The following is a 12627-nucleotide window of genomic DNA, read 5'->3' as shown; positions in this document are numbered from 1 at the left end:
TCCGCAGTACAGAGCCGCTGCTGTGGGACAGGCCACCCCCCCCACCCCCCACCCCACCCCCCACCCCCCCCCCAACACGCCAGAGATGAGGTAGTATTTTGTGCTGGTGACTTTTGATGGTTCACACAGTCATAGGACGACAGGCGCTCTTTCCAAACTGTGACCATCACCAAAGTCTGTGCTCTCCCCTCTAACCCCATAGTCACAAAGTCTGAGGCAGGTCGGCTACTTTTTGTTTTTTCTCATTAAAATGCGAATGAATCTTGAAAACTAGACGAGCAAAAATGCCCAGTAGTTATTTCGCTAAGCACAACACCACCAGCTCCATCCTTTTGTCCCAAGGACACCTCAGCTGTTGGCTGGCAGAGCACACTACCTGCCTGCTTCACCTGGCCGCCGTGGATGCATGCAGGCGAGTCTGTGCAGGCGCGTCCGTGCAGGCGCGTCCGTGCAGGCGCGTCCGTGCAGCCCGAGTCCATGCAGGCGAGTCGGTGCAGGCGAGTCCGTGCAGGCGCGTCCGTGCAGGCGCGTCCGTGCAGCCGAGTCCGTGCAGGCGCGTCCGTGCAGGCGCGTCCGTGCAGGCACGTCCCCTCGGGGCTGACCGTGGGGCACGGCACCCGGCGCATGTCCCTGTGAACTGGCACCGGGCTGCCTGGGGGTCCGGGAGCACAGGGAGACCTGTGCGCAGGCTGAGTTCTGGGAGTCCATGGTCCCCGCTCAGCTCCCACAGGCTCTGGGGACTGGGGTGCCTGCAGCACAGCTCTTGGGCAAACGTTCTCCGGCACATCAGCACCGAGAGCTCCGAAACCAAGCTTCCGGGCCTCTCAGACTCATCCGCGCTCTGGGCGCTGCCGTCCCCCTGCTTCACGAGCCCCCGGATGGTTCTGAAGCTCTGCGAGAGGAAGCAGCTCGGGGGTCTGAGCCCAGGGAGGCTGGCGGGAGGCAGGAGGCGGGGGTCCGGGGTGTCCGGGGTGCGGGGTGTCCGGGGTGCGGGGCGGGGTGTCTGGGGTGCTGGGTGTCCGGGGTCCGTGGTGTCAAGGGTCCGGGGAGTCCGGGGTGCGGGGTGTCCGGGGTCCGTGGTGTCCAGGGTCCGGGGAGTCCGGGGTGTCCGGGGCGGGGAGTCCGGGGTGTCCGGGGCGGGGAGTCCGGGGTGCGGGGTGTCCGGGGCGGGGTGTCGGGGTGCGGGGTGTCCGGAGCGCGGGGTGTCCGGGGGCGGGGTGTCCGGGGCGGGGTGTCCTGGGTGCGGGGTGTCCGGGGTATCCGGGGTGCGGGGTGTCCGGGGTGCTGGGTGTCGGGGTGCGGGGTGTCTGGGGTGCGGGGTGTCCGGGGTATCCGGGGTGCGGGGTGTCCGGGGCGGGGTGTCCGGGGTGCGGGGTGTCCAGGGTCCGGGGTGTCCGGGGCGGGGTGTCCTGGGTGCGGGGTGTCCGGGGTCCAGGGTGTCCGGGGTGCTGGGTGTCCGGTGTGCGGGGTGTCCGGGGTCCGGGGTATCCGGGGTGCGGGGTGTCCGGGGTCTGGGGTGTCCGGGGTGCGGGGTGTCAGGGGTGTCCGGGATGCGTGGTGTCCGGGGTGCGAGTTGTCGGGGTCCGGGGTGTCCGGGGTGCGGGGTGTCCGGGGCGGGGTGTCCGGGGTGCGGGGTGTCCTGGGCGGGGTGTCCGGGGTGCGGGGTGTCCGGGGCGGGGTGTCCGGCGTGCGGGGTGTCCGGGGTGCTGGGTGTCCGGGGTGCGGGGCGGGGTGTCCGGGGTGCGGGGTGTCCGGGGTCCGGGGTGTCCGGGGTATACGGGGTGCGGGGTGTCCGGGGCGGGGTGTCCGGTGTGCGGGGTATCCGGTGTGCGGGGTGTCAGGCGTCCGGGGTGTCCGGGGTGCTGGGGTGTCCGGGGTGCGGGGTGTCGGGGGTGTCCGGGATGCGTGGTGTCCGGGGTGCGAGGTGTCCGGGGTCCGGGGTGTCCGGCGCGGGGTGTCTGGGGTGCGGGGTGTCCGGGGTGCGAGGTGTCTGGGGTGCGGGGTGTCCGGGGTCCGGGGTGTCCGGGGTGCGGGGCGGGGTGTTCGGGGTGCTGGGTGACCGGGGTGCGGGGTGCGGGGTGTCCGGGGTCCGGGGTGTCCGGGGTCCGGGGTATCCGGTGTGCGGGGTGTCCGGTGTGCGGGGTGTCAGGGGTCCGGGGTGTCTGGGGTGCTGGGTGTCGGGGTGCTGGGTCCTGGGTGTGGGGTGTCCGGGTCCTGGGTGTCCGGGGTGCGGGTTTTCCGGGGTGCGGGGTGTCTGGGGCGGGGTGTCCGGGGTGCGGGGTGTCCGGTGTCCTGTGTCCGCGGTCCGGTGTCCGGGGTCCGGCGGGGTGTCCGGGGTGTCCGGGGTCCGGTGTCCGCGGTCCGGGGCGGGTGCGTTCGGGGCGGGCAGGGAAGGAACCCCGCGGTGTCTGCGAGTCGGCCGTGTTCCAGGGCTGGCGCCGGGTTCCTCCTGCAGCGTCCGCTCCCGAGGCTCGGCTCCTGCCGCCAGGCCGCCCGTCTCGACCGCATCGATCCGGGACAGGCGCCGCCAGGGGGAGCGCGGCCCTAGGCACCGAGAGCTGCTGGCCAGCGTCCGCGCGCCCGCCGGGGCAGGATGATTGGCGGGCCTAGTGGCCAATAAAAATGCTCTAAGGCGGGGCAGGTCTGATTGACGGGCGCTTTTGACCAATCGAGCGGTGTCGGTGGGCGGAGGCGGGACTCGTGGGTGATTGACCCGCACCGGTGACCAATCGGACGGCGCCGGCGGGGCAGGGGCGTAGCCTGACCAGCCCCCCACCCCCACCCCAGGGCACTATTTAGGGTGCGGGCGGCGGCGGGCGGCGGCGCAGTCGGCTTCGGCCTCTGGCGCGGGAGGCGGGAGGCGGCGGCGGGAGGCGGCGGCGGGAGGCGGGAGGCGGCGGCGGGAGCGCGGGCTGGAGCCGCCTGCCCGGAGGGCGGGGGCCGTGTCGCTGGCGCTGCTGCCCGGTCTGCGCGCCGAGGGCGCCCATGGATCGCCACCCCAGCTCCATCTTCATCTGGCTGCAGCTGGAGCTCTGCGCCATGGCCGTGCTGCTCACCAAAGGTGCGTGCGCGGGGTGCGGTGCGGTGCGGTGCGGTCGCGGGGTTCAGGCCGCCGGTGCTGAGCTGGGGGCGAGGCCCCTCCGCAGGGGCCGCGGGGAGTCGGACCCAGGGCCGCGGTGCTCGAAGGTTCTCGCGTGTCCGCTCGCGGGCAGTGGGCGGCGCTGGCCGGGGTGCAGCGACCCTGCCGGGCGCCCTGCGTAGACTGTCCACCTCGTCGTGCTGCTGGAGGGTCTCTGCCCCTGGGTGTCTCTGCCCCGGGGTGTCTCTGCCCCCCCCGGGTGTCTCTGCCCCCCGGGTGTCTCTGCCCCTGGGTGTCTCTGCCCCCCGGGTGTCTCTGTCCCTGGGTGTCTCTGCCCCCTGGGTGTCTCTGTCCCTGGGTGTCTCTGTCCCCTGGGTGTCTCTGCCCCTGGGAGTCTCTGCCCCCTGTGGGTGTCTCTGCACTTGGGTGTCTCTGCCCCTGGGTGTCTCTGCCCCCCGGGTGTCTCTGCCCCCGGGTGTCTCTGCCCCCGGGTGTCTCTGCCCCCGGGTGTCTCTGTCCCCCGTGTGTCTCTGTCCCCTGGGTGTCTCTGCCCCCCGGCTGTCTCTGCCCCTGGGTGTCTCTGTCCCTGGGTGTCTCTGCCCCTGGGTGTCTCTGCCTCTGGGTGTCTCTGTCCCCCGGGTGTCTTTGCCCCCCGGGTGTCTCTGTCCCTGGGTGTCTCTGCCCCCGGGTGTCTCTGCCCCCGGGTGTCTCTGCCCCCTTGGTGTCTCTGCCCCTGGGTGTCTCTGTCCCTGGGTGTCTCTGCCCCTGGGTGTCTCTGCCTCTGGGTGTCTCTGTCCCCTGGGTGTCTTTGCCCCCCGGGTGTCTCTGTCCCTGGGTGTCTCTGCCCCCGGGTGTCTCTGCCCCCGGGTGTCTCTGCCCCCTTGGTGTCTCTGCCCCTGGGTGTCTCTGTCCCCGGGTGTCTCTGTCCCCGGGAGTCTCTGCCCCCGGGTGTCTCTGCCCCCGGGTGTCTCTGCCCCTGGGTGTCTCTGTTGGAGAGTCTCTGTCCCCGTGGGTGTCTCTGTTGGAGAGTCTCTGTCCCCCTGGTGTCTGTGCTGAGCAGATGTGGCTGCTTGAGTGAGCCCATCTTGTCCAGTCCTCATTCTGCAAACTTCTCAGAAAACAAACAAAATAAAAAATAGAAGGAAAGGATCGGAGTGGCTTTGCTCAACCAGCAGCATCTCATGTAGCAAGACAGCATCCAGTGGCCAGGGCTCAGCACCCCTGCGCCCACTCTCGCCTCCCCACAACACAGGAAGCTGCTGCTGCGGGACCCAGCTTCCAGCACATACTCTGCCCTGCTGCTCCCCACTGGGCCCTGCTGCTCCCTACTCGGCCCTGCTGCTCCCCACTCTGGCCTGCTGCTCCCCACTGGGCCCTGCTGCTCCCCACTCTGCCCTGCTGCTCCCCACTCTGCCCTGCTGCTCCCCACTATGCCCTACTGCTCCCCACTCTGCCTGCTGCTCCCCCACTGGGCCCTGCTGCTCCCCACTCTGCCCTGCTTCTCCCCACTCTGGCCTGCAGCTCCCCACTCTGCCCTGCTGCTCCCCACTCTGCCCTGTGCTCCCCACTCTGCCCTGCTTCTCCCCACTCTGCCCTGCTGCTCCCCACTCTGGCCTGCTGCTCCCCACTCTGGCCTGCTGTTCCCCACTCTGGCCTGCTGCTCCCCACTGGGCCCTGCTGCTCCCCACTCTGGCCTGCTGCTCCCCACTGGGCCCTGCTGCTCCCCACTCTGGCCTGCTGCTCCCCACTGGGCCCTGCTGCTCTCACTCTGGCCTGCTGCTCCCTACTCTGGCCTGCTGCTCCCCACTCTGGCCTGCTGCTCCCCACTGGGCCCTGCTGCTCCCCACTCTTGCCTGCTGCTCCCCACTCTGGCCTGCTGCTCCCCACTGGGCCCTGCTGCTCCCCACTCTGGCCTGCTGCTCCCCACTCTGGCCTGCTGCTCCCCACTCTGGCCTGCTGCTCCCCACTCTGCCTGCTGCTCCCCACTCTTGCCTGCTGCTCCCCACTCTGGCCTGCTGCTCCCCACTGGGCCCTGCTGCTCCCTACTCTGCCCTGCTGCTCCCCACTCTGCCCTGCTGCTCCCCACTCTGCCCTGCTGCTCCCCACTCTGCTCTGCTGCTCCCCACTCTGGCCTGCTGCTCCCCACTCTGCTCTGTTGCTCCCTACTCTGCCCTGCTGGTCCCCACTCTGCCCTGCTACTCCCCACTCTGCCCTGCTGCTCCCCACTCTGCCTGCTGCTCCCCCACTGGGCCCTGCTGCTCCCCACTCTGCCCTGCTGCTCCCCACTCTTGCCTGCTGCTCCCCACTCTGCCTGCTGCTCCCCCACTGGGCCCTGCTGCTCCCCACTCTGCCCTGCTGCTCCCCACTCTTGCCTGCTGCTCCCCACTCTGCCTGCTGCTCCCCCACTGGGCCCTGCTGCTCCCCACTCTGCCCTGCTGCTCCCCACTCTTGCCTGCTGCTCCCCACTCTGCCTGCTGCTCCCCACTCAGGCCTGCTGCTCCCCAGTCGGCCCTGCTGCTCCCCAGTCTGGCCTGCTGCTCCCCACTGGGCCCTGCTGCTCCCTACTCTGCCCTGCTGCTCCCCACTCTGCCCTGCTGCTCCCCACTCTGCCCTGCTGCTCCCCACTCTGCTCTGCTGCTCCCCACTCTGGCCTGCTGCTCCCCACTCTGCTCTGTTGCTCCCTACTCTGCCCTGCTGGTCCCCACTCTGCCCTGCTACTCCCCACTCTGCCCTGCTGCTCCCCACTCTGCCTGCTGCTCCCCCACTGGGCCCTGCTGCTCCCCACTCTGCCCTGCTGCTCCCCACTCTTGCCTGCTGCTCCCCACTCTGCCTGCTGCTCCCCCACTGGGCCCTGCTGCTCCCCACTCTGCCCTGCTGCTCCCCACTCTTGCCTGCTGCTCCCCACTCTGCCTGCTGCTCCCCCACTGGGCCCTGCTGCTCCCCACTCTGCCCTGCTGCTCCCCACTCTTGCCTGCTGCTCCCCACTCTGCCTGCTGCTCCCCACTCAGGCCTGCTGCTCCCCAGTCGGCCCTGCTGCTCCCCAGTCTGGCCTGCTGCTCCCCCCACTGGGCCCTGCTGCTCCCTAGTCGGGCCTGCTGCTCCCCACTCGGCCCTGCTGCTCTCCACTCTGCCCTGCAGCTCCCCACTCTGCCCAGCTGCTCCCCACTCTGGCCTGCTGCTCCCCACTGGGCCCTGCTGCTCCCCACTGGGACCTGCTGCTCCCCCACTCTGCCCTGCTGCTCCCCACTCTGGCCTGCTGCTCCCCACTCTGGCCTGCTGCTCCCCACTCTGCCCTGCTGCTCCCCACTCTGCCTGCTGCTCCCCACTGCCCTGCTGCTCCCCACTCTTCCCTGCTGCTCCCACTCTGCCTTGCTGCTCCCCACTCTGCCCTGCTGCTCCCCACTTGGCCTTGCTGCTCCCCACTTGGCCCTGCTGCTCCCGCACTGGGCTCTGCTGCTCCCCACTCTGGCCTACTGCTCCCCACTCTGCCATGCTGCTCCCCACTGGGCCCTACTGCTCCCCCACTGGGCCCTGCTGCTCCCCACTCTGCCTGATGCTCCCCACTCAGGCCTGCTGTTCCCCAGTCGGCCCTGCTGCTCCCCAGTCTGGCCTGCTGCTCCCCACTGAGCCCTGCTGCTCCCCCACTGGGCCCTGCTGCTCCCCCACTGGGCCCTGCTGCTCCCTACTCTGCCCTGCTGCTCCCCACTCTGCCCTGCTGCTCCCCACTCTGCCCTGCTGCTCCCCACTCTGGCCTGCTGCTCCCCACTCTGGCCTGCTGCTCCCCACTCTGCCCTGCTGCACCCCCACTCTGCCTTGTTGCTCCCCACTGGGCCCTGCTGCTCCCCCACTGGGCTGTGCTGCTCCCCACTCTGGCCTGCTGCTCCCCACTGGGCCCTGCTTCTCCCCACTCTGCCCTGCTTCTCCCCCACTTGGCCCTGCTGCTCCCCACTCGGTCCTGATGCTCCCCACTCGGCCCTGCTGCTCCCCACTGGGCCCTGCTGCTCCCTAGTCTGCCCTGCTGCTCCCCACTCTGCCTGCTGCTCCCCACTCTGCCTGCTGCTCCCCACTCTGGCCTGCTGCTCCCCACTGGGCCCTGCTTCTCCCCACTCTTCCCTGCTGCTCCCCACTCTGGCCTGCTGCTCCCCCACTGGGCCCTGCTGCTCCCCACTCTGCCTGCTGCTCCCCACTCCGCCCTGCTGCTCCCCACTCTGGCCTGCTGCTCCCCACTCAGGCCTGCTGCTCTCCATGCGGCCCTGCTGCTCCCCAGTCTGGCCTGCTGCTCCCCACTCGGCCCTGCTGCTTCCCACTCTGCCTGCTGCTCCCCACTCCGCCCTGCTGCTCCCCACTTTGGCCTGCTGCTCCCCATGCGGCCCTGCTGCTCCCCAGTCTGGCCTGCTGCTCCCCACTCGGCCCTGCTGCTCCCTCACTGGGCCCTGCTGCTCCCCAGTCTGGCCTGCTGCTCCCCACTGGGCCCTGCTGCTCCCCACTGGGCCCTGCTGCTCCCCACTGGGCCCTGCTGCTCCCCACTTGGCCCTGCTGCTCCCCACTCTGCCTGCTGCTCCCCACTCCACCCTGCTGCTCCCCACTCTGCCCTGCTGCTCCCCACTCTGCCCTGCTGCTCCCCAGTCGGCCCTGCTGCTCCCCACTCTGGCCTGCTGCTCCCCAGTTGGCTCTGCTGCTCCCCACTCGGCCCTGCTGCTCCCCCACTGGGCCCTGCTGCTCCCTACTCTGCCCTGCTGCTCCCCGTGCGGCCCTGCTGCTCCCCACTCTGCCTGCTGCTCCCCACTCCGCCCTGCTGCTCCCCACTCTTCCCTGCTGCTCCCCACTCTGCCCTGCTGCTCCCCACTCTGCCCTGCTGCTCCCCAGTCGGCTTTGCTGCTCCCCACTCTGCCCTGCTGCTCCCCAGTCGGCCCTGCTGCTTCCCACTCTGGCCTGCTGCTCCCCACTCTGGCCTGCTGCTCCCCACTCTGGCCTGCTGCTCCCCACTCGGCCCTGCTGCTCCCCCACTGGGCCCTGCTGCTCCCTACTCTGCCCTGCTTCTCCCCACTCTGCCCTGCTGCTCCCCACTGGGCCCTGCTGCTCCCCCACTGGGCCATGCTGCTCCCCACTCTGGCCTGCTGCTCCCCACTCTGGCCTGCTGCTCTCCACTCGGCCCTGCTGCTCCCCACTCGGCCCTGCTGCTCCCCAGTGGGCCCTGCTGCTCCCCAGTCTGGCCTGCTGCTCCCCACTGGGCCCTGCTGCTCCCCCACTGGGCCCTGCTGCTCCCCACTCTGCCCTGCTGCTCCCCACTGTGGCCTGCTGCTCCCCACTCTGGCCTGCTGCTCCCCACTGTGGCCTGCTTCTCCCCACTCTGCCCTGCTTCTCCCTACTCTGTCCTGCTGCTCCCCACTGTGGCCTGCTGCTCCCCACTCTGCCCTGCTGCATCCCCAGCTACTCCCCCACTCTGCCCTGACCTGCAACCCAGCCGCTCCCCCACTCTGCCCTGACCTACACTCCGGCTGCACCCCCACTCTGCCCTGAGCTGCTGCATCCCATCCTACCCCCCATGCCTGGGGTGGGAGGGCCTTGCCAGGGTGATGCTACAGTATTTATTTGCTTTGGGAGGAAGGTGTAATTAGCCCTAAACACAGCCTGCAGCCGGGAGGCGAGGCGGGCTGGGCAGGCAGATACCGAAACTATGTGTCTGATAATGATATAATGAGGGGCTGGGGCTCCCTGACTTCAAACAGGCAGAAGCAGCAGGTCCTCCAGCCATCTTGCCTGGGCAGACATTTCTGTCTAATCACCACGTACAGTAACAAGAAGGAGACAGAAGGGCATTGTTCCCTTTCAAAATGCCAGTCCCCTTCCTGGCCTTTTGCATGCACGGGAGGAGACTCTGAGAGGACAGAAATACAGGTTTAGCACAGTTACACAAAAGTCCATTCTCCTGGCAGAAATGGGGATCCAATTAAAAAGGAAAAGTTGTTAGAACTTTCTTAGTTACCTGTCAAAGTTTTATTAGACTGCTTGAGGTCACTGGAGATACAGTATTTTTAAACAGGCTCTCAAAACAGTCAAGCGGCATTTCTCCTGCATTCAGCTCCCCTTTTCTGCAGTCAGTCAGAGCTTCATAGGACCAAAATGGACCTTTAACATTTTTTAACTTTAAATCTGCACGTGGAATTTGCCAGGCTAGGGACGTGTTGTCATCCCCTCATGGCTTTGCAGAAAGTAAGTCAGCATGCACAGATCAGAGGTCCGGCTTGGGCCACACTTGGAGAGAGCTGGGGCAAGGCCTCCTGTTTGGGTGGCTAAACTCAAGTGACCGAATACCTGTGTCAAGTTGACTTCCCTGGAAAGACTTCACTCTGGCAGCCCCGGGAAGCGGAGCATGCCAAGGGTGGGCTGGAAGCAGGACAGATAATTCAACCAGACTTTTTGTTCAGAGAGGGGCAGCAAAGGTGAGCGTGGGGAGATTTTGTGCTGCAGCCACCCCCACCCCCGCCGCCCAGCCCTGCGTCTAAGTTCCAGGAGGAGGGTTTAGACCCAGGCAGGGCTTCAGTGGGAGGAGTGAGCCAGGCCTGGGTCAGTCCCCTGGTCTGCGCATGTGACAATGACCAGAGTCCACCGGCCTGCGTGCCATGTCAGTGATGACTCTGAGACCCAGATCTTTGAAGAGTCTCAGCTGGTGTTGCAGCAAAATGTTAGCAGTGCCTTGCAGCTCGCAAAGTAAGTTTTATAAAGGCGACTTGAGATCACTTCTTGTAGAAAAAGCTGAGGTTTCCGAAGGATTTTTCATTCAACTTCAGAGGGTTTTCAGGGTCAGCGTCTCTGCCTCCAGATACCAGGCTGAGTACATGCAGCACAGCAGGGAGGGAGGAGAAGTTGGCTTTGCAGCCCCCACCCCCAGCCTCCAGCTTTACGACTTTCCATTTGGACTGAAAGAAATTGACTTTGGCAAGCAAACCACTAATTGTAAACTGCCTAGTTCCTGTTTTACAATATACTGACTAAAAGCCCCTCTGCACGAAACAGTCTTTACAGGCATAGTCTGCCTTTTCTAGAGAGGTTGCAAATAGCTGCCCAGTTTCATAGTTTTAAAACACCCTGACCGGAGTGATTTCTAGATTGTTGTGTTTCTAGTTAATAACTTTATAAGGTGTTAGCTAAAGCTCTTAAATCTTGGCACAGCCATGCAAGGTAGTAAGCAATTCAGTAGTTCCGTTCAAATATTTATACTGACAAAAGCCCGGCATTTTTGGTTGCATGTTCATATCAGATTAAAGTGAATGAATAATCTAAATCGTCTTACCATGGGAGAAATCAGTGATTATTTTCCTTCAGAAATAAAGTGGTTTTTTTTTCATTTGATAGCTAATTCAGTTTAAATTGAAAATCGATGTCCTCCTATTGATATTAAAATTCTGAAATCACATTTAAACGGGTCGAAATTTAAATGCTGGCTGGCACAGGGGTCTTTCCGAGTTCACGGTCTGCCATCGTAAGCACCAAGTGGATGTGTGAGAAGCTGGTGCCGTGAGTGGGCTTTGTAGCACCAGGCTCGTCAGGCTGCGCGGCCTCCGGCGGAGTTGGATGCAGTGTGCCTTTGTTCACAGGTGAAATCAGGTGCTACTGTGATGCTGCCCACTGCGTGGCCACTGGCTACATGTGTAAATCCGAGCTCAGTGCCTGCTTCTCCAGACTTCTCGATCCTCAGAACACACATTCCCCGCTCACCCATGGCTGCCTGGACTCTCTCGCAAGCACAGCAGACGTCTGCCGAGCCAAGCAGGCACAAAACCACTCCGACACCACTGTGCCCACGTTGGAGTGCTGTCATGAAGACATGTGCAATTACCGAGGGCTGCAGGACGTCCTTGCTGCTCCCAGGGGGGAGGCCTCAGGTAGGTGGAAGCCCACCCCACCCCCAGCCGCTGGTCTCGTGTCCAGGCTCCTGACCGCCAGCCCTGCGTGTCTGCTATTGATTTTATTGTTAATGTAATTAGAGGCACTAGATGCGTCTCCGCTGAGTAGCTTTTATGTCTGCCTGAGCATTAGATGTCTGTCTGTGTAATAGGTTTTGCCTGTTTTTTCAACATTTTGAAGACATTAAAGGACCATTACTACTCAGTAATGACAGTCTGTAAAAGAGGGGCTTTTGGGAGGCTTTGAATCATCGACCGGGTCGCGCACTGCATCTGAGTGGGCGGGCGCGAGTCCTGGGCTGCAGGCGGGCTAACGGTGCTCCTTCTGTCTGTGCCCCGCAGCCCAGGGGGACCGGCCCCGGCACGGGGGCAGCAGAGGCCTCATCACCAAAGTCCAGGAGCTCACGTCCTCCCGAGAGCTGTGGTTCCGGGCTGCCGTCATAGCCGTCCCCATCGCCGGGGGCCTGATCCTGGTGCTGCTCGTCATGTTGGCCTTGAGGATGCTTCGCAGCGAGAACAAGAGGCTGCGGGACCAGCGGCAGCAGATGCTCTCACGCCTGCACTACAGCTTCCACAGACACCACTCCCGCAAGGGGCAGGTCGCCAAGCTGGACTTGGAGCGCATGGTGCCCGTGAGCGGCCACGAGAACTGCTGCCTGACCTGCGACAAGCTGAGGCGAGCCGACCTCAGCCACGACAAGATCCTGTCGCTCGTGCACTGGGGCGCGTGCGGCAGGCACGGGAAGCTGGAGCTCGTATGACGGTCTTGTCTGAACTGGGGTTCCAGGCGCTTGGAGGCCTTTGAGTTCTGCTGGACAGGAGCACTTTATCTGAATGAAAACAAACTCAGAGCAATCATCTCTGAGAGACAGTGACCTCTGCGACAGAATCTGGGATATTTCCTCTGAAGGATTATTTGCACAGACTTAAATACAGTCCAGATGTGTTCTTTGCTTTAAAATTATGGAAAGCGAGGAGAAGACTGTGTACACTGTTACCACAGTTATTTGAATCTGAGGGAGCTAGAATTGAGCACCTAAATAAACTCCATGTAAGCTCCTACATCTTGATTTGTTGTAAAGAGCTTAAGTATATATATATGGGTATGTACGTATATCCATATAGAGTTATCGTCTGAAGTCTAGCAGCGTCTCGCCATGAATTAAAAACTGAACGGGAAATGTAAGGAACCTACGTGTCAGCTATGCAAATGAAGATTTGATGCTCAGATTTGGTTTCCGACTGGGATTTGGCTAGATTTTTTTTTTTTTAACAAGGCCAAATCTGTTCATTCTTGTAATGCACATACATAGTTTTCTTAGAGAATGGAGAATTTCTGAATGAGTACTGTCCCTCGTTCAGTGTTATGTTCACAGCTTTTGTTAGGATAAATCTGTTTTGTTTTTTTAAAGATTTTCGTTTTGTTTTGTTTTGTTTTTGCTTTTACCGAATGTTCTCTTAAACTTATTTATAGCAGGTCAGGTATGATTGATCAGTTTCCAAAGTTGCCTTAGCAAAGATGATATTTATCGACTTGGTCCATTTGCTCTGGAACCCTTTTTTTAAATGTCTACCTCCAAAAAAGGAAAAAAAAATACTATATAGAACAATTGTTTTTGTAGTCATTGTCTACTTTTACCG

At 63.5% G+C, this 12627-nt stretch overlaps 1 protein-coding gene across 1 annotated transcript; it reads left to right on the top strand.

Moving 5' to 3' along the window:
- The first annotated feature begins 2855 nt into the window (after window positions 1–2855).
- On the top strand, window positions 2856–12056 carry BAMBI (BMP and activin membrane bound inhibitor). Its single transcript, XM_016194099.2, has 3 exons — window positions 2856–3061; window positions 10678–10965; window positions 11329–12056. Exons 1-3 carry the CDS (start codon window positions 2986–2988, stop codon window positions 11745–11747), a joined length of 783 nt encoding a protein of 260 aa, XP_016049585.1. The 5' UTR covers window positions 2856–2985; the 3' UTR covers window positions 11748–12056.
- Window positions 12057–12627: the final 571 nt, after the last annotated feature.

This window comes from Erinaceus europaeus, chromosome 6, assembly GCF_950295315.1.
Source record: "Erinaceus europaeus chromosome 6, mEriEur2.1, whole genome shotgun sequence".
NCBI classification, from domain to species: Eukaryota; Metazoa; Chordata; class Mammalia; order Eulipotyphla; family Erinaceidae; genus Erinaceus; species Erinaceus europaeus.
This window is presented reverse-complemented; position numbering and strand designations above follow the sequence as displayed.

Excerpts from the sequence above, each read along its gene's own strand:
- BAMBI (XM_016194099.2), top strand. The coding sequence starts at position 2,986 with ATGGATCGCCACCCCAGCTCCATCTTCATCTGGCTGCAGCTGGAGCTC. Across the intron at positions 3,062-10,677 it reads GGCCGTGCTGCTCACCAAAG|GTGAAATCAGGTGCTACTGT; the intron begins GTGCGTGCGCGG and ends CTTTGTTCACAG. Across the intron at positions 10,966-11,328 it reads TCCCAGGGGGGAGGCCTCAG|CCCAGGGGGACCGGCCCCGG; the intron begins GTAGGTGGAAGC and ends TGTGCCCCGCAG.